Source organism: Musa acuminata, chromosome BXJ3-2 (genome assembly GCF_036884655.1).
Source record: "Musa acuminata AAA Group cultivar baxijiao chromosome BXJ3-2, Cavendish_Baxijiao_AAA, whole genome shotgun sequence".
NCBI classification, from domain to species: Eukaryota; Viridiplantae; Streptophyta; class Magnoliopsida; order Zingiberales; family Musaceae; genus Musa; species Musa acuminata.
In genome coordinates this window covers 9,390,637-9,416,991 of record NC_088350.1, presented here as the reverse complement: position 1 = coordinate 9,416,991, position 26,355 = coordinate 9,390,637, and the positions used below count along the sequence as shown (strand labels likewise).

Below are 26,355 nucleotides of genomic sequence, written 5' to 3'. Positions count from 1 at the left end.
TGGGGCTTGTTTTAAACCATAGAGAGCTTTAGTTAGTCTAAACACATGATTAGGGTAGCTATTATTTTCAAATCCAGGGGGTTGTTCAACATAAACTTCTTCGGAAATGAAACCATTTAGAAAAGCGCTTTTAACATCCATTTGAAATAACTTAAAATTATTGCAACTGGCGTAGGCAAGGAGCATCCTTATGGCTTCCAATCGAGCCACAGGTGCGAAGGTTTCTTCGTAATCGATACCTTCTTCTTGGTTGAAACCTTTGGCCACTAATCTAGCCTTGTTTCTAACCACGATACCATTTTCATCTTGCTTGTTTCTAAAGACCCATTTAGTACCAATAACTAAATGGTCATTTGGCCTAGGAACAAGCGTCCACACCTCATTTCTCTCAAATTGATTTAATTCATCTTGCATTGCGATAATCCATGAATCATCTTTCATGGCTTCATCAACACATTTGGGTTCAATTTGGGAGAGAAAGGCGGCGTTGGCACAAAAGTTTTTAAAAGAAGATCGTGTTTGAACCCCCTTTGATGTGTCTCCTAGGATTAGCTCCTTAGGATGAGCATCTATATACTTCCAATCCTTGAGTAAGGATGTTTCGGAAGTGGATGCATCCAAGTTGCTAGTTGGAGACGGGGTTTCGTTTAAATTCAAGGAATCAAAATCATCATCAAGATCATTTTTCTTAATTTCTGAAATCTCATTGAAAACAACATGGATGGATTCTTCAATAATTAAGGTTCTTTTATTGAAGATGCGAAAAGCTTTAGAAACCGAAGAATAACCAAGAAAGATTCCTTCATCAGATTTAGCATCGAATTTTCCTAAGTTATCCTTTTCATTCAAGATAAAACACTTACACCCAAAGACTTTGAAATATGAGACATTGGGTTTTTTGTTATTCCATAACTCATAAGGAGTTTTGGTGAGTAAGGGTCTTACTAGGACTCTATTTAAAATATAGCATGCAGTGTTTACAGCTTCGGCCCAAAAATATTTGGGTAGGCTATGTTCATTCAACATTGTTCTTGCCATTTCTTGTAAATTTCGATTTTTTCTTTCTACTACCCCATTTTGTTGAGGATTTCTTGGAGTAGAGAAATTATGGTTATATCCGTTGAGTTCACAGAATTCTTGGAAGTCATGGTTTTGAAATTCTCCACCATGATCACTTCTAATTGACGAAATCATAGATCCCTTTTCATTTTGAACAAGTTTACAAAACTTGGTAAAATATCTAAAGCATTCATTTTTCTGTTTTAAGAAGTAGGTCCATGTATATCTGCTATAGTCATCAATAATGACAAAGGCGTATTTGCTACCTCCTAGACTCGATGTAGAGATTGGTCCAAACAAGTCCATATGGATCAATTGTAAGGGCCTAGAGGTGCTTATTTGATTCTTAGCTTTGAAGCTACCCTTAATTTGCTTACCTAATTGGCAAGCATCACATACATTATCTTTGATGAACTTGATATGAGGAATTCCTCTTACAAGTTCTCTAGATGATACTTGAGTGATTAGTTTCATGCTAGCATGACCTAATCTTCTATGCCATAGCCAAGCATCCTCATTCATAACGGCAAGGCACATTTCATCACATAAGTCATTGATGTCAATAGTGTATACGTTGTTTTGTTTTAATGCAATCATAGATATATTTTTGTGTGGTTTTTCAATGATGCAAGCATTAGATTCAAATCTTATAATATATCCTTTATCACATAATTGACTAATGCTCAAGAGGTTATGTTTTAAACCATCAACTAGTAAAACATCTTCAATAGAGAGGTTGGATTTGTTACCTATGGTTCCTTTGCCAATGATTTTACCCTTGTTGTTGTCTCCGAAGGTGACATATCCTTCGTCTATGCTAGTGAGCTTAGAGAATTGAGATGGATCTCCGGTCATATGCCTTGAGCATCCACTATCAAGGTACCATTTCTTGCTCCTAGCTTGCGATTGTTTAGTTTTCTACAAGAAAGGATGATGTTTAGGTACCCATTTGCTTTTGGGTGCCTCATAAATAGATCTACATTTTCTATCATGTTGCATAGAGTTTATCATGGTTCCTTTAGGAACCCAAATTAATTTGTTTGGACTTATTTTCTTGAATGGACAACAATGTGTCTTGTGTCCAGATTTGCAACAAAAGTTGCACTTGGTTTGGTGTTGAACATGTAAGATGGAGCCTTTTAAGAAGGTGGTTGGATTTTGGTGAGGATTTCTCACAAATCCAATCCCGCTCCTTTTTGGAATGTGACCCTTGTTTGCAAGGATCATGTTTAATGACTTGCTACCAACCTCGAATTTCTTCAAGGTGTCCTTGAGTAGCAGGTTTTCTTTTTGCATAGTTTCTAAATCATGACATTTGATACATGAATTTAAACTATCATGATGTTCGACTTTTAACTTATCAAACTCACAAGTAAGACTATCATGCATCTTTTTCAGCAATTTATATTTTCTACTTATACTCTTGCATTCGTCAAATAAGTCATTGAAAGCATTTAATAATTCATCGAAAGATAAATCAGCATCTATTGAATTTGTTACCTCGTCTTCGATGGCCATTAAGGCGTAATGAGCAACTTGCTCGGTGTTGGACTCCTCTTCCTCAGATGCGCTCGAATCATCCCATGTTGCTTGGAGCGCCTTCTTCTTTGTTGTTCTTTTCTTGACTTGGGGACAATCACTTTTGTAGTGTCCCGGCTTTTTGCATTCATAGCAGATCACTTGGTCCTTTTTGGGTTCAAGTTTATTTTTTGCATCATTCTTAAACTTGTTTCTTTTAAAGAACTTTTTAAACTTTCTTGTTAGAAGTGCCAAGTCATCATCACAGTCCTCATCACTTGAGTTTTCTCTCAAGTGGCATTCTGACGTTTTGAGTGCCATATCCTTCCTGTTCTTTGGAAGGATGTCTTCTTGCTCTTCATGAGCTTTACAAGTCATTTCATAGGTCATTAGTGACCCGATTAGTTCTTCAAGAGGGAAATTTCGCAGATCTTTTGCCTCTTGAATAGCGGTGACTTTAGGATCCCAACTCTTAGGAAGGGATCTTAGTATCTTATTAACAAGCTCAAAATCCGAAAAGCTCTTTCCGAGTCCTTTTAGACCGTTGACGACATCCGTGAAACGGGTAAACATGTCGCCAATGGTTTCACTCGGTTTCATCCGAAAGAGTTCGAAAGAGTGTAACAGCAAATTGATTTTTGACTCTTTTACTCTACTTGTGCCCTCATGGGTCACTTCGAGTGTGTGCCAAATATCAAATGCAGTTTCACAAGTTGAAATACGGTTAAACTCGTTTTTATCGAGTGCACAAAATAAGGCATTCATAGCCTTTGCATTTAGAGCGAAAGCCTTCTTCTCCAAATCATTCCAATCGATCATTGGAAGAGAAGACTTTGAAAAACCATTCTCGACAAGATTCCATAATTCAAAATCCATAGAAATAAGAAAGATCCTCATTCGGGTTTTCCAGTAGGTGTAGTCCGTCCCATTAAACATGGGTGGACGTGTAATAGAATGGCCCTCTTGGTTTCCGGCGTAAGCCATCTCTCTTGGGTTTTAATCCTTTTGAGAGTTAACCGGGCTCTGATACCAATTGTTAGGATCGAGAGCACTAAGAGGGGGGGGGTGAATTAGTGCAGCGGAAATCTTACGGCGATTAAAAACCAAAAGCTGCGTTCGTTCAATAAAAACTATTATGATGCAAAAGCTAATTCTCAGTTTGTATCTAAGTGCAGTTTGCGTCTAAGCGCAGATTGCGTCTAAGCGCAGTTTGCGTCTAAACACAGTTTGCGTCTAAGCGCAGTTTGCGTCTAAACACAGTTTGCGTCTAAGCGCAGTTTTGCGTCTAAGCGCAGTTTACGTCTAAACTCAGATTTACGTCTAAATGCAGTTTTACGTCTAAACGCAGATTTACGTCTAAACGCAGTTTTACGTCTAAACGCAGATTTACGTCTAAACTCAGATTTACGTCTAAACGCTGTTTTATGTCTAGACGTAGATTTACGTCTAAACTTTGAAACTCGTTTGTATACTCGCAGAAGGCAGTATGCAGTTGAAATCAAGACGTAAACGTGAACTGAGAACTGATGATTGTGAGAGGAAAGCCGATTTACGTCTAAATGTTGAAACTCGTTCGTAAAATTGTAGAGGACAGTTTGCAGTTATCAATAGGATCAAAATGTAAGTGTAAACTGCAAAGAAACTCTTTCGTAAAAGCACGGAAGACAGTTCTGCAGAATCAAACGTAAACGTAAATTGTAATGTATGAAAATACGAATTTACGTCTGAATGCAGATTCGGAAGAACAGCACTTAGAACTTGTTCGTGAAAGCGCAGAGAGCAGTAGTAATGGAGGAGGTTTGCAGTAATGATAAAGTGCTCAAAAATAAACGCAAACCAGAGATTTAGAGTGGTTCGGTCAGCCTTGACCTACTCCACTTTTGGCTTCCTCCACCGACGAGGTTGCCGACGTCAACTAGGGGCCTTCCTTCAATGGGCGAAGGCCAAACTGCCCTTTTACAGTTTCTCTCCTTTTGACAGGCTCAGGAGACAACCTTTACAGACCTTTCTCTCCTCACTTTACAACTGAAAACTTGAAGAACAGAAGGAGGAGACTTAAAGGCTTTACAACACTTTTGAGCTCTTAGAATCACAGAAAAGATCAAGATTTCGGTGTAGGTCTGTATCTTTTCAGTGCTGAATGGGTGGGGTATTTATAGGCCCCAACCCAATTCAAATTTCGAGCTCAAAACGATCAAATCCCGGAATTCCGGGATCAGGCGGTTGCACCTCTCAACTGGAGAGGTGGCACCGCCTGGCAGAGCTCGAAGTCTGAGCTCAAGCGGTTGCACCTCTCGACTGGAGAGGTGGCACCGCCTGGCAGAGCTCGAAGACTGAGCTCGGACGGTTCCACCTTCTCTGTCAGGGGTGGTTGCACCTTCCTGCCAGAGCTCGAAGACCGAGCTCAGGCGGTGCATCTCCTGACCAGAGAAGTTTCTCTTCTCTGTCAGAGGTGATCACCCCTTTCTGCCAGAGGTGGTTGCACCTCTCTGCCAGAGGTGGTTGCACCTCTCTGCCAGAGCTTGAAGACTGAGCTTAGGCTGTGCATCTCTTGGCCAGAGAGGTCGTACTTCTCTTCCAGAGCTCGAAGACTGAGCTCGGTGATTGCATCACCAGGCAGAGCTCGAAACTTGAGCTCAGGCAGTGCTACCGCTTGACAGAGGAGGTTGCACCGCCCAGTCTTGCTTGGAGACTGAGCCCTGGGCGGTTGCACCGCCTAGCTGGAGCGGTTGCACCTCCCAGTCTCGCTGGGAGACTTAGCCTGGGCGGTTGCACCGCCTGGCTGGAGCGGTTGCACCGCCCAGTCTCGCTGGGAGACTTAGCCTAGGCGGTGGCACCTCCCTGCCTGGGCGGTTGCACCTCCCACAGCTTCTTGGGTTCGAATGGGTTGAACCATTCGACCCAACTTGAGTTCTTCAGGGGCCCAATTGCCCCAGGATTAAGCTAATGGGATCACCTCCCATTTCTAACTTAATCACCGTGCTAACTACGATTAAATCTAAGACAATTTCTGCAGCTTTGCTTCGGTACGTCAATCGCTTCTTCCGGCGAGTTTCCGGCGAACTTCCGTCGATCATTCGATGAACCCTCGGTGATGCTTCTGCGGACTTCCGGCAAACTCCTGGACTTTGCGACGATCCACTTGGCGAGTTCCGACGAGCTTCGCTTGGCAAGCTTCTGGACTTCTCGGATCTGTTCTCGCAGAACCTCCGACGACCGTCCGTACTTCCGTCGAACTCTCGAACTCCCAACGTGATCATGAACTTGACTCCGGCGCAACTCCTGCTGCTTGTCTATCTTTCATCGTAGTTAATCCTGCACACTTATCTCAACACATAGATTAGACAACAAATGACAATTGACTTCATCATCAAAATCCGAGATTCAACAGGAACCACGCCCAACCCGTGAGAAACTAGATCAAGCTCTCCCACATCTCCTCCAAAACTTCTCTAACCCTCATTCTAACCTTTAGAAGCCTAGGAGAAGGATTCTTGTTGGCTCAAGCTCTCCATCTTTCAAGAAATTCTCCATAAGGTAAAATCTGAAATCTTTCCTTCCTCTTCTCATTATTTTATCCACTCTTCATAGTTTCATATACTTGATTCATCATCTTGTCTAGATAATAGCTCCCAAGAGATCAACAAGAACAAAAGGGAAAAGGGTTGAAGGAGATTCATATGACCAAAATTTTTTAGATCCAAAGAAGTAGCACTTAGGTTTCCAAATTTCGAAACAAGATCTATACATAAGGGTAAACACATTGATCTAAATGAACTAGGAAACCTATAACCCATTAGGTGGTTTGCACATTTAGATACCTTACCTCTCCTACAATTTAATGAACCAATTTATTGTAGGTTAGTGAGGTTATTTTATGCAAACTTATGTGTGGACAACGATAGTTTAAGTACCTACCTTTTATGAACACCAATTAAAATCTTTGATAGCACTATTTGTGAACTAATAGGAATTATCGAAAAAGATAGGGGCTGTTATTTTAGAGGAAAATGGGATGTCAATGTAATCGGAGCAACTTACTCTGAAGCCTTAGAAACTATTTTTACAAATCCAAACCTAAGCATGATACCTAAAAGTTGCGAGCACTTACTGCCCTTTAATTCTAAAATTCTTCATCACAACATAATAAGCATTCTACTCCCTAAGCAATTTCATCTTGATGAAATGAGTCAAATAAAGATGAGCACCATGTATTGGATTATGATCGGTCAACATAACTATTTTGGATATACAATCTGACAACACATGCAGGATATTATAGCTAAAGATGCTATGTTACCATATGGGGGGTTAATCATTCGATTATACTTACCTATGACATTTGTGTCTCACCCGATGAAGAAATAATTCAAAGTGATCGATATTACACCATCAATAGAAACCTACTGAAAAGACTTAGATACATATTTAGCAATGGTATATGGGTTAAACAACCTAAAAGGTCTGATCTAATTCCCCCACCAGTAGAACACCCTGAAACACCAATCTTTATGGGAAATGAATCCCCTCCTCCAAGTCCCTTTAGAGCAGCACCTTCAGCTCCTACTTCATCTTCTGAAGAATTTATTATAGCATAATTGCATCAGATCAAATCACAGCAAGACAAATGAATCAAAAAATAGATGTCATGTATAAGAACTATGGATTTCCTCCTAAGGATTAGTCGATATACCTTCTTATTATGTTACTTTGACATGTGATCCTTGTTTAATTACTCTTAATGCCAAGTTAGAATTTTGTCATCTTCTTTCCTTTGAATGAAAGCTGAACCTTTTTTTGTGATGTATTTTGAATAAAAGATGAATTTTAAATTATGTATGAATGCTGATTTTTTTATGAATTTCGGATGAATGCTGAATTTTGTATGATCAATCTTAATGTTGAATTCCTTTGGGTTTATGATCACAAATTATACGCTTAAAGTCTTTCTCCTTTTTGTTGATGATAAAGGGGGAGAAGAATGAGCAAAACATGACTTGTGATGACTTGTACCACATCGATAGCATAACTTATATGAATTGCAAAAGCTTGTGTAATGCAAATGTCTTATATGCCTTGCAAAAATCTTTGAGAATATTACAAGATCTTCGATAGCATGACTTAATATGCATCGATAGCATGACTTATATGAATTGCAAAAGTTTGTGTAATGCAAATGTCTTATATGCCTTGCAAAAATCTTTGAGAATATCGCAAGATCTTAGATTGGTTGATCATATGAAATCATGCCTCACATTTAATTCATGTTGAAAATTTTTATCTCTAATCGAAGGGATAATTATCTTTTATCATTCGACTTGAAAATGATTTTCATAACTTGAATTGATGAGAAATACGAAGTTTCGTATTTACTCATGCTTAAAGAGAATAACGATAAGATCAACGGATAGAACTTATCGGTTTAGGTTTGAATTCAAGAGACTGAATTCAAGTATTTTTATCTTCTCATAATATGGCATATAGATAGGGGGAGTTATGTTTAAACTCTGTCATCGATTGATTGTCATCATCAAAAGAGGGAGATTGTTGAATCTCGAATTTTGATGATGAAATCAATTGATGGGTTAATTGATCTAATCCATATTATTGAGTTAAGTGTGTAGGATTAACTATGATAGCCTGAAAACATAAAGCAAGGAAACCAAAGTCAAGTTCGATGGGTGTTTGAGAGTCCAAAGATTCATCGGAGATGTTGCTGGAGCCAACTAAGAAGAAATCGGGGACGTGTCAGAGTTTTCGGAAGTCCGCCAAAGAGATCGTCAAAGGTTCACGGAGATCACCGAGAAGGCTTCGCTACTCACTGAACTCGCCACAAGATCGGGAGCCTACTAGGAGTCTGCCGGAAGAAATCCGAAGGTACATCGGAAGTCCACCAGAAGATCACCGGAATGCTCGTCGGAACGAGACTCGATGTTTGTCGTTTTCAGTTGCGTAGTTTGCATATAATTAGGGTTAGGATTAAGGGATAATCCTATATCCTGGTTAGGGGCCAACTGGGCCCGAATGTGACTTGGTTTAGGCCATACTTGAAGCCAACTAGTGACCCGTAAGGTTGGGCGGTGGAACCGCCGGACTGGGCGGTGGCACCGCCCAGAACCCGAAGGGTCGAGCGGTGGTACCGCCAGATTGGGCGGTGGCACCGCTAAAACTCTGTCAATGTTGAAATTGAAGGGCGGTATCACCGCCACCGACAATCGGTGGCACCGCCAGTCACCGGTCAATATGAAAGTGACAAGCGGTGGCACCGCCAACCTCGAAAACCCAAGGGAATTCAAAATTTGGAGCCCAAATTTGAATCCTCTTTGGGCCTATAAATACCCCTCAATTCTCAGCATAGAATAAAACTTTAGTGAATGCAATAGATTGAGATAAAAGTCTTAGAAAAGCCTTTAGCAAGTCTTATTTTCAATTGCTTGAGTGTTCACCTCCTTCTTTCTCTTCAAAAATTTATAAGAGTGTGAACCACTTGTAAAAGGTTGTAAGAGGGGTATTTGTTCTTCCCCTTCAAAGAGATTTGCTAGTAGAAGTTGGGACCCTCGTTGAAGAAGGCTTTGCAAGTGGATGTATGTCATTTGACCGAACTACTTTAAATTGGCGTGTTCATTGAATGTGTGAGTACTTACCTTTCTGCAATCGTTATCTACACAGCAGCAAGTTTTTGTTTTTCACTTTACTCAAGCTACTATCAAAATGAAATCTCATTGCATTTTACGGAATCATTTTCGAACTTACAAGTTTTAATCCGTTACACTAATTCACCCCCCCCCCCCCCCCCCCCTTAGTGCCGCTTCGATCCTAACAATTGTAATTAAGAATGATACTTTCTCTTTGTCATGATTTAGAAATTGATGTAAAGGGAAAAGAATTACAAAATTGTATTCTTCCCTTCTTTTTTACAATGATAAAGGGGGAGAAAAGTTGATAGTTTGTTCATCATAAAGAGAAGCAAAAAGCTTGCTAATCACAAAAGATGTAAAACTTTATCAATTTTCATATGTGTAAAATTGCTAGCTTCCATGTTGTAAAACAATGTAAAATTTTGTTAGCTTGCATTTTGCAAAGGAAGCAAAATATTGCACTTCTCAAAAGAGAAGAAGATGCTATCTTAAACATCACCAAAAATTACTAGCTTGCCTATCTTAAGAAGCAAAAATGTAAACTTACAAAATTTACAATCTTGCACATCTTTAAAATTAATGATGATTTGGTGATTATACATGTTGTAAAGTATTGTAAAAAAAAAAAAAAAAATTTTCTAGCTTGTATATCGTAAAACTTGCATATCATAAAAATTGCTAGCTTGTAATCTAAAGAGAAGCAAGAAGTTGCTATCCCAAGAAAAGCAAACATGCTAAACTCGCACATCTCTAAAAATTCCAAGCTTGCATGATGATAAAACTTGAAATTATGTTTATTATGTAATGATTTGAACTTATTTGTCTAGACACTTGATAGTTAAACTTCTCTTTTTTGTTGATGACAAAGGAGGAGAAGTATGATGTTATGCATGATTTTATTATGACATGTTGCTTGGATTTTTTAATCTAAAAGTTCTATCAATATGTCATATTGATACGGGATGTTAAGGTTAACTCCGTCATCAATTGGTTGTCATCATCAAAAAGGGAGAGATTGTTGAATCTTGGATTTTGATGATGAAACCAATTGAGAGTATTTATGATTTAATCTATGTTTTGAGTGGCGTAGGAAGCTTCGATCAAGGAGAGATAATTAAAACAGGAAGAATCATGTTGAGCCGGAGAGAAACATGTCAAAAGATTGGACGTCGAGCCGGAGGATCGGTCGACGTATCGATAGAAGGCTTCGGGCCATGAGTTCAGGCATCGGGTCAAGAAGAGCAGAAATTACACCAAGGAAATCAAAGTTGCAGAGGTCAACTAGCCGATTGGGCAATAGGCTGTAAGAGAGGACGATGCACCAGAGAATCGGATGAAGTGTCGATGAACCAATGACATGCCGGACAACATGATTCAAGCTTTGTAATAATTGTCTAGATCAAAGTAGGTTTTATTTGTGCAGGGTTAACTATGATAGTGATCAAGGCATAAAACAAAATGAAGTCCCGGAGTCTTGAACGAGACTTCGTTGGGAATTCGAGAGTTCATCGGAAGTCTGGACATTCGTCGGAAGTTATGTCGGAATTGATCGAAAAGTCCAGGAGCTTGTCGAAGAAGCTCGTCAGAACTCGCCATGAGGATTGTCGTGAAGTCTAAGAGCTTACCGAGAGTCCGCTAGAACATTTTCGAGAGATTATTGAAAGTTCGTCAGAAGATCGTCGGAAGCTTATCGGAAGAAACCTAGGCTAACCGGACCGGATTTGCTTAGTGTATGCCTTAAAATTCATAGTTAGTACATAATTAAGAATGGAATTGGGTCAATCTAATTAGGGGCCAGTTGGGCCATTGTATGGACTATGTTGGGCCAAGTGAAAGGCCCAAATAGTGACCCAACAGGTGGCACCGCCATGGCACAATCTCCGAGATTGTGTTAGGTGATGGTACCGTCAAACTGGGTGGTGGTACCGCCCTGTCAGTGTCAGACGGTGGTACTACCAGTCTGGGTGATGGTACCACCTAAACACAGTCTCCTAGGCAGTGGTACTGCCCAGTGTCAGTGCTACAAGCGATGGTATCGCCTAGTGTCAGTGCTACAGGCGGTGGTACTGCTAGGACCTGAGAAACCCAAGATGAGACACTTTTAGGTTCTAAGTTTGAATCCACTTGAAGTCTATAAATACCCCTCTCATCCCTGATTAACATCATAAGATTTGAGAGCTAAAAAAGTTGAAAAACATTATTGTAATCTTATAAGGACTCCTCTCAAAACTCTAAGTGTTAGTGTAGTTTGAGAGAGGAGTGAGGGGGGTTGTAAATATTCTCTCCTGAACTTGTCAAAAGGAGAATCGAGTTGTAAGGGTGGTTGATCTACACCTAGATAGCGAATCATGTCATAGGCAAGATAGCAAATCATGATGTCGTAGGCAAGATAGTGAATCATGATGTAGGTGAGCCTCGGAGGACTCGACCAACTCAACCTACATCGAGAGTCGGTCCCTACTTATAATGTTGGAAGGCTACGTGGGTCAATCTAATTGCCTCATGTTTACATACTTAATATTATCAAGAGGGAGGATTTTGATTTGGTCTCCTAATATGATATGTCATGCACATACATATTTAATATCTATCTACATCGCATGCAAATATATATACATATCTAGTAAGTGTATAAGCAATCACACATCACATGAGCAATCACACCAGATGATCATGGACCACAACCTAATGTGATCAAGCCCAAGCCATTAGGCCTAATCACTCACATTATGATCTATGTGTGTAGCAGTGCATCTCCATGCCTTGTGATTGTTCATCTCATCCTCGTTGGTTCCGTCGGCATCTCAACGCATCTCCATGCATCGCGATCGTCCATCTTGGCATCGTGTGTCTCGCTATCGCTTCCACGCTCCTGCTACGCCTCCTCATGTGATTACAACTTAATCATAGGTACACAGGCCTGACAATAAACGAGAAATAAAATGGAGGTTCATAAGCTCCAATTATAATGATCACAAGTACACACATCATCACACGGTCCATGATCATCTATCCACACATCATACATCACATGTAAATATTATTATGTAGGACTTCTAGATAATAATAATCAATTAAACTTTTTAATTAATTAATATTTTTTGAAATCAAGGACATGTAGGGAATTTTATAAATTATGAGGGGGTATTTTCATAATTTGGACAAAGGATAGAAATTAAAATTTCTAAAATTTCGAGGGGCAAAACTTTCGATGCCCCCGAGGACGCTATGCCTACCGGTGCAGTGCCCACAGGCGCCATGCTTATAGACAATGCCCCCTCTTACGGGCGTTGTGCCGCCCTTGCGGGCATGCAACCCACACGTAGCTCGCCCCTATGGGCTAACCGCCCACAGGCATCGCGGCCCTTACGGGCGCTATGCCCGCAAGCTACGCCTGTAGCCGTAGGTGTCACCCTTGCGCACGGGCGCAGTGCCCATGCGTAGGCGGCCACCGTGCCTGCGGCCTTGCTTGCGAGCGCCACTACAGGCAGCCATACCTGTGCGCACATTGCTCGCGTATAGGTGGCTACTACTGTAGCAGCCCACCGGCCGCTGGCGAGGAGCTTGCACGCAGATGGCAGCACTGCCATCTACAAGGGTAGCAAGAGCGGCAACAGTTGCTGCCCTTTCTTGCTTTTGCGTTAATGATTTTGACGTCAAAAGCTTCTCCAAAACACAACACACATAGTTCAAAATCAATCTTTAGCACAAGCAACCTAGCTCTGATACCGTTATCAGAAAATCTTGAGGGCAACATCACATGTGCAGTGGAAGAATATAAAAACAAAATCCCCAATTTCCCAAAGATGTGTTCGTCGTCGTGCGAAGATTGGTGTGCAAAATCCACGAAACTTAAAACTCACGTGTGAGATTGATTGTGTTACCTAGGGAGATCGTATATCTCTGAATCCTTGCAGATCTCTAGGAGAGGGTGAAGAAGGTCAAGCACCCTCCTCTCTAACGGTGATCCACACAGCAAGGTTGCTATGATGCTCCTTGAATCTCTAGGTCTGTCATCTGAGGAGGAGAAGGGGAGAGGAGAATAGGAGATGGCAACCCAAAAAGGCTCTAGCCTATGAACCATTGGTTCCCTCGTATTTATAGAGGTCCCTTGTCAACTTAACCCTAATGAATCCTATCCTATTGGGTATTGGATCTCCATCCAACTATCCAAGCCTCTTAGATCAGTGGATCTCTATCCAATAATCTCTTATTGGCTCTTATTAGATCTCATCCATAGAATCCAATAATTCAGGGGTTTATTAGATATCCAATAAGATAGGGGCTCTAGCGGATATCTTATATCCGAACCTCTACTCATTGCAATGCCTACCATATGTCTGTGACCCTCTAGGCCCAATATCAAGTTGGTCGTGAGTCATACCTGTCAGAACTCCTTCTAGCTCATTGAATTATTATCTTCATAATAATTCACTCGATTCATCGACTGTAGACGTACTAGGCCACTACGTCGCAATCCCCAGACAATATAGGGGAATCCAATCCATTGGACTTATTTGTCCTCATTTACCATGTACATATAGTTGTTAGGATCAAGAGCGGTACTAAGATGGGGGGGGAGGTGAATTAGTGCAACGAAAAAATCGTTGATTTCAAAAAATATTCGTTTCGATTAAATCCGTTTCGAAAAGATATTAAATTTGAAGGCGTTCGTAAGAGTGTAAAGAGAAAGTTAAAGAAGATTATAGTAATGTAAATAGCTCAAATAGAAATGCAAACCAGAATTTAGAGTGGTTCGATCGTTGTGACCTACATCCACTTCTGATTCCTCCTCCGTCGAGGTCATCGGCTTCCACTAATGGTCTTCCTTTAATAGGCGAAGACCAATCACCTTTTATAGTTCTTTCTCCTTTTACCAAGTTTAGGAGATAACCCTTACAAGCCTCACTCCTCTTTCTTGGATGGTTACAAAGCTAAGAGATGGAAGGGAGAACTCTTCTCACTTTTACAACACTTTAACACCTCAAGAATTCAATATTATGTTAATACTTTCATGCCCTTTTATACAAAAAATGATGGGGTATTTATAGGCCCCAATGGCTTCAGAATTGGAGCCAAAAAATATCACATCCTCGGATTTCGAGGTACTGGCGGTAACACCGCCATTACTAGGCGATACTACCGCATGCAGTCTAACACTAGGCGATACCACCGCCTAGTCTGGGCGGTACCACCGCTTAACAAAGCTTGGAGACCGAGCTCTAGTGGTACCACCACCTAATAGGGGCGGTACCACCATTGTCAACATTAATTGTCGGTGGTACCACCACCTAGTTTGGGTGATACCACCACCTAAACCACCTAGGAGACTGGGTCAGCAAGCGGTGCCACCGCCAGCCGTGATTTCAGGTGCTGAATGGGCTATTCAATCCGGCCCAATTCAGCCCTGTTAAGGGCCCAGTTGGCCCCTAACTGAGTTAGGGATCACCTCCCAATCTTAACTCAACTTAAGGTCTACAATAATTAAGACATTTAATAAAGCATTCTTATTCCAGTACGTCAATTTGTTCTTCCGGCGAGCTTTCGGTGATCTCTCGACAATGTTCCGATGAGCTTCTTTAGCAAGCTCCCGGACTTCTCGGTTAATTCTAATGGAACTTTCGACGAACGTCCGGACTTCCGACGAACTTTTGAACTCCTAACGAAGACTCGATCTTGACTCCAGCTCATCATCTGCTTAATGTCTTACTGCTATCATAGTTAATCCTGCACATTTTTCTCAACATATAGATTAGATCACACAATTTACCAATTGATTTCATCATCAAAATTCGAGATTCAACAATAGTCCCTCATCCATCTAATATCCCAAAGATTGTATACTGGGCATGGTGCTATTAGACCCATACGGTTTCTACTCGAGTCTCGCTCTAATCGAATTCTCTCAGAGAACTCTTTCTCTCTCAATTCGAATAACCTTGGCTAGGGATTTGTTTGAGCAAGAACACATGGGATAGTCCTCTTATAACACTGAGAGTGAATGATCCTCTATCGACACTCAATAGTCCTCGTAAGGTTAGCTACCACTCCTAATGATCGGCTGTGCTAGATTTGGAGCCGCTAGACCTATAAGTCTGGTATCAAAGAATGGAGTACTCATATAGGATATCCTTGGTGTCTCAAGTCTAAGGACCATATACACCACTAGGACTACAGAATCACTATTTGATATTAAGGTATCATCAACCATCCAGCATTCTGTAAGTGGATCAATTAGTGAACTCATTCTCCAATGAGAACTTGTACTGTATCCTTAGTGTCCCCACACAAGCAATTATAAGACTAACTGCATCCATCATATGGATAGGTATACAGCACACCAGTCTGTCTGGTTATTTCGATGTCCCTCTCGAGTAACCTATGACCAGGATTATTTAGGTTCTATGTTTAAAGGTGAATCGGTCTCATTATCATGATATCATCATGATCCGATTCCCATTGCACAGATCTAAGAACATCACAATATATACATGTGTATATGCAACAATCAATATAAAGTGATAAAATATCAAAATATAATAAGCAAAAAGACTATATGTCAAGTCACATGTGTCATTGCCATCACTCACGTGATTGGCTTCCAGTGCACCTTTGACTAGTACTTATAACAATTGGATGTTAACAATGCTTTCTTATAGGAGACTCTAACTGAAGATGTCTTTATGCAGCAACCTCCTGACTTCATTCATCCTTAATATCCAAGACATATTTGTAAACCATAAAAAGCTATTTATGGACTTCGTTAAGCTCTAAGAGCCTAGTACACCGAACTTGGTTAATTTTTAACATCAACTGGCTTCATCAACTCTCAGTCTGATACTTCGTTATTTCTATGATAACAAAATAGAAGTACAATATATCTATTGGTGTATGTGGATGATATTATTATCATAGGCAATAATACTATGGAGATCATGGAATTCCTCAAGCAATTGGTAGATCGATTCTCCAACAAAGATCTAGGAACCTTAAGATACTTTTTAGGAGTGGAAGCAACATGCATATCTTCATAACTCTTTTTATCTCAAAGAAAGTATATTCAAGATCTATTATTAAAGATAAACATATAGAATGCAAAGATGTTGTCATTCCACTCTCTACTACTAAATCACTTAAATTATATGATGGTAGCCCTACTACGGATTCTATACAATACCGATAAGTACTTAGCTCCTTATAAGTACTTGGCTCCTTATAGTACTTATCTCTCACATATCTAGACATCTCATTTGTAGTTAATAAATTATCACAATTCATACATTACATCCGCTATGTAATGATGTGCAGTAAAATGAGTTTTGCGATATCTGAAAGGAACCCTCAATCATGGACTTTTTCTCCATAAATACTCATTACTTCATCTTCATTCCTTTGTCTATATTGATTGGGTAGGGAACATTGATGATAAAACATCTACGTTATGGTATATTATCTTCCTTGGAGCAAATCTAATCAATTCGAGTTCAAAGAAACAAAAGATAAAATACCAAGTCATCGCCACTATTGGTGCAGAATTGAATTGGGTCACGAATTTGCTGAAGAAACTTTAAATCAACTCCACCCTCACTCCTACAATATATCGTGATAATGTCGGAGCCACCTATTTATGCACTAATTCAATGTTCCACTTTATTCGATATCAAATTCTCAAACATCAAGTATATGTTTCTCACGTACATATGGTTGATCAACTAGAAGACTCTCTCACAAAGCCTCTCACAAATCTCTTTTAACTAACTGATAAAGAAATCTCTTTTCACAACTAACAGGGGTATAATAGAAAAAATCTTTTTCTCTCTGTATAAATATAATTCACGTCAGTAAAAATTAATCAGTCTCTCTCATCACGGGTTAATCTATCAGGTGCCAAGTGTTGCAACCATACATCAAAAATTGTAGTCAAATGAATTACACCTTAGAGCAAAATGGTCATAAAAAGCTATTCGTTTATGTCAGAGTTAGAAATTGGTTGAAAACAAAAAACAAAAAGCCAGAGCGGGATTGATTGTGCTCGTTTGTTTGTTTGTTTGCTTTTTCTTATGACATTTTTATTATTCCTTCTTTACTTGACCTATTCTCGAATTTGTTGTAATTTGTTGTTCCTAGCAATTTATTGTGGTAAGGCCTTTTATTTTGTTAATACGTGTACCATTTCCATAAAAAGACACTGCTTGAAGACTATTTTATATTTTCAATTTGGGCATTAGTGATGTTTACTTTGGCAAAACGTTCAAACTATAAGATTTAAAATAGCTGCTTAAACCAAAGAAATGCAAGAGATCCAATTATAACCTTTTACACAAGTTTAATGTGCAATAACTATTAATCTGCTAATCTGATTTCTTTGGTCTATCACTACTAAATTCTAATATTAATATTGCTTTTAATCCTTATTAAACTTTCAGTACATGCTGAAGCAGCAAAAAGCCAACAAGGAACAAAATGATAGCAGATAAGATATATTTCCCTCCTAATCGGAAATCCTCCCTCCTAATCTGTATAAATAGTAGAAGGACATGTTAATGCATTTAAGCTAAAGTTTTTTCAATAAAGTTTCTTCAATAAAACGTACTTCCAAACATCTCGAAGTAGTCGTTACCTCGTGGACCGCTACTCCATCTCAAAGTAGTGGAGCGTTTTCCATGGACGTCCTCTAGGATCGTTGCGTTGGCCTCCTTCGAAGCTGAACAAGGGCCACCACGTCGCGCCCTCTTCTCCTCCCTGTGCTGGCGACATTCTTTATTGTCGCCCTTCCTCTGCCTCTTCCTGCAGAAGCAAAGCCGACGTAGCCTCGCAACTACTCTCCGGCCAGCGATCTCTCCTCCTCGTTCCCGCATCTCGCTCGAGCGAGAAGTGTCGTTGTTGTCGTCCTTGCCACAGTAGCCCTCTCTACCACAGCAGCGATCTGCTCTTGCCCTACTCATGAAGCCTCTGGCTCGTAAACTGTTTGCTTTCTATCGATCCAAGATTGGTACCCTTGACAGGAGCACCATCTTGCGGGGGCATGATAGCAGATAAGATTTTTTCAACTACATAAGGAAATCTATTTATTCTGTTGAGGGAAATTCTCTCTCCTAATCTGTATAAATAGGAGAGGGACATGTTAATGCATCAAGCTAAAGTTTCTTCAATAAAGCTTTATTCAATAATTCTTCTTATCTTCTATTCTCTTATCTTCTATTCTTTCTATCACAAAAGACACATTGAAAATTTTGCTTTCTGCAAGTAGATGGTCGATTTATCAACCGAGTTCATTATAATGCTAACATCTTTCCCACAATCATTGGTATAATTTAGAACAGTTGACCGTAAACATGTATGTCTCATGATATGGGTCAATTGTTCAACTTGATACATCAGTTAAATACATATGCAAACTTTATTTCGTACATATATAGTTATATATGATCTCCTTTCCTCGTCCACCTTATGTCATTGGCAGCTTGTTTGATGATTCTGAAACAATGAAATGGATATTATAGCCCATTGTTCAAACTGATCATTGCTAAATATACATCGTGCTATATCTTTCATGTATAAGACAAACATGGATAGATGACTAGATGAGCGTAGTAAGAGAGAGGATTAATTACTCACTTGAGCACATGCTTCCATAGGGGCCGGATATCTTGCAGCAAGATGCAACATAGCAGAACTTAGACGTGTTAATTAAGGTTTTGACGTATTTGGAGTGTAGAAACGAGGAAACACATAACCCGTTTGCATTTTTCATCGCTAAGCAGCAGCCCTTTGATGGTCTACACCGAGGTCCTTCTTTGACCACGTATTTGGAGCACTCCAAAGCAATACCTACAAAGTGCTTACAGCATGTAGAAGCTTGGGTTGGCATGCCAAGGAGCAGTAGAGCGCCGAAGATCAATAGCAAGAAGCTCAACACCATGCGTCGAGAACTCAGAACAGCCATCTTTTTCTTACCTTGGCACTCAATTTAGAGAGCATATCCTCTATATGAGATTTATAAACAATAAGACTGGCAGGCATCGAATTATGTTCGCCTACTATGTTCATGAGTTTTGTGTGATTGGTTCGCATGTTCCACAAGAGATGTGTGACGACTCTTCTTTCGTCACTTGTTGTCTATTCTTTCAAAGGAGAGGTTTAAAGACGAGCCAAAAATGATGGCAAGAATTACCGTAAGGTGGAACAAGAATCAGTTATTGTATAGTTTCATGATATCATGAAGAATTAAGAGAGAGAGAGAGAGAGGGGGGTGGCACCGACTATGATATTTTTCCTTCTGTCCCATAATCAACTATTCTGTTATTAAAGGCTATTCCCAACCATCTTCTCTTGAAACTCTTCTTCTATATCAGAAAAACTCTTAAACAGAATCAAATCCACATCTAAGGACCGTCTTGAACTCTAGATACTATTTAAATTACTAATAACAGTAACAAATATTACATCAGTATTGCCAAGAATGTTTATTTTGGAGGCACGGATTAGTGTGTTTTTTTTTTTTTTTTTGCTTCCGTCAAACGATTCATTTAAAGTCACTTCAATGAAGATTAATGTTTTTGGACAATTGTTGTTGATCAAGCAACCTTACTCCAACTCCTGAGCCAACTAGGAATAGGCATAGTAGATCAGCAAATTCATGTCCATCCTTGATCGAGAACTTGAACACAAGTCAAAAAGGGCATTCATTCATACGAGAGCTTCTTCATTTTTGGAATTTGATTAGGCCCTTGGTGTAGATTGCACCTTTTCTCTTAAGTTCCATCATGCGTTGTGCATATTCCATTTGTTGATTTTGCATAGAGTTAGTTGGGTGGTGAATGTTGACATCAGAACATCCTTGCCAACTATTGTTTTTAAATTTAACAGTGATGGAGTACAAGACTGGTGGTGCGCACTCCTTTACCCGTATAAATTTTACTAACAATATCAACTTGGTATCTTGAGGCCAATACTCGGGCCCAGAAGAGAGGTCAAAATAGTTAGTTCCCAACATATTCCACAAGTATAAATAATGATGCACACTCTCTCACCTCCGGAGGCATTAGTTCTAAACTTGAAATCACCCATGAAGGTGTTTCTGCTCCATTTGACTATTTTATACTTCTCCTTTTGAGCAATAAACAGTGTTTACTTGAAATAAAAACAGTAATTGAGTAACCCATATATATATATATATATATATATATATATATATATATATATATAACTTCAACAATGCATTAAACAAACATATTGACCTATAGCACAATCATAACGAATGGACAACTTCGGAGATGAGTCATCATCGTTCATTACAACACCGGGTTATTGCTATGGATGCTTTTCTATATCTTAAACCTCCTATAGCAATTAGAATGGTCAGAAAAAGGTTGTTGCTGCACCATGCAGCACCGGGTCACTAATATAAAGCCACTGTACACTCATAGTTTGGATTACACTAATGCTTTACAAGAATAGCCCTTTCTTTCTTGTGTTTGCTTCGTGTTCTCTACCTTCTAATCTTCTTATTTTGAACAACTTCGCTGGCATCATGTTCATAAAAAACTTTCACAGGAGGATGAAATGTTAGTTACTAATCAAGTTTCAGGTTATCACAGAGATGACCAAGTTCAGGCCTCGCCTCCATCCAAGCTGAAAAGCTTGTTTCAGTTGGAGAAGAGCAATAAAGATAAGACCTGAAGGTGACAAGGAAGAAGTATCGCCTGCAAACGTTCAAAAATTTAGTCACGCAGAGGAATGCCCAAGAATATTGAAGTCATGCGCATGCCAAATTATGGCATCCATAGTTTGTACCATTTAGGCACTAACTTAAACAGGTTTAGTGCATCACATACCTCAATTATCCATGCACCTAATGCAATCTTAATATTTCAAAGTTTGGATTATTTAATGTTTAACAGCAAAAGTGAAAAGATTCTAGATTCCAGCCAGTGGTTACAGGGAACAAACCTTCAGATGGTATATTAGTTGCTTTAGATTCTGGTTTCAAACAGATACGAGATTATGCAATCTTAATATTTCAAAGTTTGGATTATTTAATGTTTAATAGCAAAGTGAAGATTCTAGATTCCAGTGGTTACAGGGAACAAACCTTCAGATGGTATATTACTTGCTTTAGAGTCTGGTTTAAAACAGATACGAGATTCCTATCATCAGCTATACTGTCATTATTATGATATATGCTAAAATTTGAGTTCTTGAAGTTTGCATACAGTGGGCTCATGGCATACGAAGATACATAAAATGCCCCAAACGAAAGAAACAAAAACAAGAAAACATATACTATATAGGACAGGTATTTTTCATTATACTTGAAGCTTTCTTATGTATTCCTATATCATACTTCCTAGAAAGCACACCTTCCCATCCCATCCATTTTTTTTATTGCCCAAATTTACTGCTGCCTAACCCTATTTCCCATCTAAATTCTTTCTGTTTATTAAATAGTGAAGATCCTTTATTGCTGAGACAATTAGAAAGCAAATTAAACACAATCCACCTATTCTAGCTTCACTTTTAACTAGTCAACACTGTGGATGGAATAGTGTGTTACTTTGAGCCTTATTTTAGACACTATACACAAAGTTATATTACTCAAAATATAACCTAATCCATGGCTACAAAAGCAGTGGTAATAGTACTGTTACAATGGTAACTAAAATATTAGGATGCCAGGGTAGCATGCAAAGTTGCTTGTTCCTAGACAATAATGTGCCACTGCCAACACAGCATGTTCCACCTGACAGAATCAACAAGGAATCTGCATAGGTTGAATGTAAATAATATTTAAAATTAATTTACTTAAAAATTAAATTAATATACATTTTTTAATTAGCTTCTTGAAGTTGTAAATTGATTTTTTATTATTTTGTGCTCATTATATTTTTCTTGAGGTTTTCTAGAGATTTTTTATTCGTTAATTTTAAGAAACTTATTCGCAAATCCATATTGCACATTATGGCCAATCCACATTATGGTCAATCCCAGATTTGATCTTTGAGAGCTTGTTCTCAATGAGATTTTGGAACTTTAAGAAACAAGTGGCTGAAAAGCTATCATCCAAAGGCATATAACAAATCTAAATACTTAAGGATAATCGATATGAATTTCAACCAACCATTAAGCTAAGCCACAATCCTAATGGCTTGCAAATCTACAAGTAGAGGACCACATAATTCAGCTGAAGTTACAGGTTACAGTCCTATGGCTGTTTATTACATACACTTGTAGAAAGTGCTATTGATATCTGTATGTTAACTTAAGAATATACAACTGCTGATAGATGACTTAGTTTTCCGTAATGTAGATATTCCCTTCTTTCAGAGATTGGATAAACTTTGAAATGAAAGAAAGCACTTTGATGTAAGACAGATTTAATAAGGTCCTGGTAAGTCTAGTTTGAACTCAAGTTATTACAGTTTTCTTTTTTATTGTGCATTATCAAGGTTATTTCTAATGGTATTCTCAGATAAGTGTTTCAAATGTTTTAAACATCATCTTGTTAAATAAATAGTTTGTTAGTAGATACAATTTCATACGAGTTTAAATTAGAGACATCACATAGAATGCTGAGTCCTAACTCTACCATAAATAGTGCCATACCAAGTCAATAAAAAGCTGGTGTAACCGTCAACGTCCCCTCTCTGGAGACATTTTCTCCTCTACAATAGAAAAGAGTCTTTTTCTTTCTTTCTTTTTTCATTTAACAAATACCAATTACCTGATGTTTGTCCTTCAAGTAGAAGACCATAACAATTTCAATTAGAACTGTTGACTGTTCAGATAGCAGTCTGTCATAACTAATCTGTGCACCATCCATTTCACTTGTTCTATGGTTTCATGAAATATATACTTGATTTCATCTTGATTGATATATGCAACTCTATTCAACAATGCAAAAATATTGACACCAGAAAATGAATAAAGATCAAAATATATACTAACCTTAAAGCTTTAATGCCCATATCCATGAGGTATGACCTACTCTCATCATCATCACTAGGACACTTGTCAAATTCTTTCTTATAGTGCAAAATGTCATCTCGTAAATGCCCAGCACCAGCACACCTTTCAAAAAGCCAGATAAGAATGAGCCAAGCAAAAACACCACCATAAATACAATGAAAGATGCGTGATAGAACACAATACAAGAAACAAAGAAAAAATTGAATGGACTCAAAACTGAAAATCATGAACTAATAACTAGCCAATAGGACAAGATTACTAGCAGATTTCAGGATTAGAGAAGATATAGTACTAGGCTATTGAAGCAAACGTATATGTATAATAATTAAATATATAAATAGACGTGAAGAAAAAAGATGCAGACCTTCAGTTAGCAAATATAAACAATGATGCATAATGTGTAGGCTATGTTTCAATTATGAATAACCGACTGCATGTTCTCTTGATGTACTCTTGTTTAACTCCCAGAAAGTTCAGCTGAAACTGCAGCAGCATTCTTTCACTATGGAAAAACTTTGTTGCAACATGAAAGTATATAAAGGATAAAACATGCAGATAAGTTAAACATGTCATGTTCACTAAGCAGTATAATATATTTAAAATAATAATTATTTGCACAATCTGTAATTTACTAAATCTTGAGCTTGACAAGAACTTGCTGTCAAATAATATTGAATATCAAACATCAGGAAATGACCTGAAGTAAAGCAATGCGAAGACCCAAGTATGCCATGATAGCACGCGTGGTGACATGCCTAAAGCAAATTTAAATTAGGCTGGAAGTCTAGTGCAGAGCACATGTTACAAGCAAGGAACACCACATAAGACTAAAGAACTTGAAGAGTTCTCGAGATGTTTTAACCTTGATTCTTTGTTGCAAAATAGGAAAATAACAAAAATTTGCAAATTTGGACAACAGTAAACAAGTTGAATTTTGGAGAACAGTAAACTTGAGTAATTATTTGTTCATGACATGCATATGTGAAACTAAAAACACATGGAAACAGATTCTGTCAGTCGATAACAGCATACCTTTCAATTATCATGTCAACCTCATCTTTGCTCTTTGGACCATAAACCAGCACTCTAGTGAGGCTTAGAATGTCACGGTAGTCACCCTGTTTTAAAGCATCTTCTCCAGATGACTGAAAAGGCAAGGTTTGAAAGGGTGAAGTTGACACAAAGTGTGTCTCGACTGTCTGCTCCGATGCGAATTTCATGTCAGCACTGAGGCCAAGGCATGTAATAGCCATTGCATACGCAACCCCACCAAAGCCAGTGTGTGAAATGAAAAGGGAATACCTAGCAAATCTGCAGAGATGAACTCCCGTTAGTCTGCACTGAATCAAAAGCAGTAAAGCAACTATACCTATTCACTTAATACACACTCATCCTTGCAATATTGTATTGCATCAACGTCCACAGCTAATGCTTCCCTTTCTCTTGTAAGAGGTATCCTTTTATATTCAATTCTATAGCCATCAGCTTTCAATGCTGCAAATACTTCGGCAGGAGTCTTCACATTATCTAATGAAATCTCTTCCCAGTAACCAATCACACTTATCTGATTTGAAACTGGATTATACTCTTCACGATGCAGAAGCATTTGGCCACCAGATTGAGTTACCTCAGCAAATATATCCTCCTTCAACCTTGCTTCCATATGTTCAACCTGGACAAATAGCAAAATGGAGTTTGAAAACATTGATGTCAGTTGAAGTATAAAGAGTTTTAACATTGAACTTACCAGTGGACCAGAAATCCCAACATGTTTGAGTGTATCAACAGGCCTATCTAATTCTCTAAGAACAAAGGGTGAACCATTAATGTAAACAACAGCTTCCTCTCTCAGATCTGTAATGATAACTTTTTGACCATGATTCATGCTAGCTGGATCATCAGCACCTAGATAGGATAAAACTTCTCTTGCACCATCAATTGTTGGAGTTGCCATACTATACACTGGATAAGCATCCACCTAAACACCACGGTTATGCAGCAATAGAAAAGTCAATATCCAATTCAAAACACCCTATTGCAACAAATTGTGTTTGATAATGTACATGCTAGCTCTCTGAGTACTCAGACGTCCATGAGGAAATACAAGTTAAAAAATGACTGATCAAAATACAATTAAATATTCATAGAATGAAATTTTCGAGAAACACTATCAGAATCATGATAGCCAATGACAGTCTGGATTTCTATACCTAGAGATGCATTTTTCAGGCTAGTTACCGTTCCTGCATAGGTTTAAACATCTGCTGAATTGTCACAGACAAATCTATACACAAGGTGTTCGATGTAATGTTTGCGTATGTTCATGTCTTTCGACCTTGTTCATTCTTTGCATAGCATATAGAGGGCTTATAGTAGACTTGGTAGTCCCATTTTGGATGGATTTTATGGCTATTTTAGTCTTGAAAACACAAGTTGTGTATAATCATCACGCAAAGGCAAAACTGCCCAAAATCAGGTCATCCAAACAGCCATTTTGGGGATTTTCTAGCTCCGTAGACTGGTGCGGAGTGTCAATCAATATAGTAACCTGGAGCTACTCGAGTGCCACATGGCTGGATAGGCCTTTGGGATATTGTTTAGAGCTAGTTCACTACCTTATTCCACAATAGTGTCATATAGGCACTTGTGGGGACTTTTAGTTGCAACAGACCATCTTGGACCCTTTGTCATATGATTGTTTAAAGCTTGCAAAGTCAACGTTTGAAATTTGCATTGTCGATCAAGTGTTTGCTGAAATGTCTGCTTGTGTGGGATCTCGATTTAAACACTTCATCTAATCCATCTTCTCTTTTGTAGGTCCCTAAGGGACTATAAGAGGTTTCGGGAAGACTGACCCTTTGCGAACAGACACGCAAGGGTACTACACGACTTAGGCAAACCCAACTAAGTCCGTGACATATGGTATCAGAGCGAGATAAACACACTTTGAAACACGTAGTATGCAAATATGAGGGAACTAACAAGGCTGTGTTGAGGGCAGTCAGCACGTGTGATTGTTTGAGGGAAACAGGTGTAGAGATGTAGGGAAAAAAGTCGCTTAGATTGACACGGGAGTGTCTAATTTGCTACAATCTGCTTATATGAACCTTATTGATGTTATGGTATATTTTTCAGCCCACAATATTGCTTCATAGTTTTCAACTCAGTACAC

At 38.8% G+C, this 26,355-nt stretch overlaps 1 protein-coding gene across 1 annotated transcript in view; it reads right to left on the bottom strand.

Annotated features, from left to right (window-relative positions):
- Positions 1 to 20,437: 20,437 nt before the first annotated feature.
- The window catches only part of LOC135631225 (uncharacterized), a 43,702-nt gene continuing 37,784 nt past the window's right edge, over positions 20,438 to 26,355 (bottom strand). Inside the window, exons 15-19 of the mRNA XM_065138711.1 lie at positions 24,931 to 25,161; positions 24,572 to 24,855; positions 24,216 to 24,494; positions 23,163 to 23,285; positions 20,438 to 20,920 (exon numbers count right to left, since the gene is read on the bottom strand). Of these exons, the coding sequence (XP_064994783.1) occupies positions 20,791 to 20,920; positions 23,163 to 23,285; positions 24,216 to 24,494; positions 24,572 to 24,855; positions 24,931 to 25,161 (1,047 nt within the window). The 3' untranslated portion in view covers positions 20,438 to 20,790. The remainder of the gene's footprint in view (positions 20,921 to 23,162; positions 23,286 to 24,215; positions 24,495 to 24,571; positions 24,856 to 24,930; positions 25,162 to 26,355) is intronic.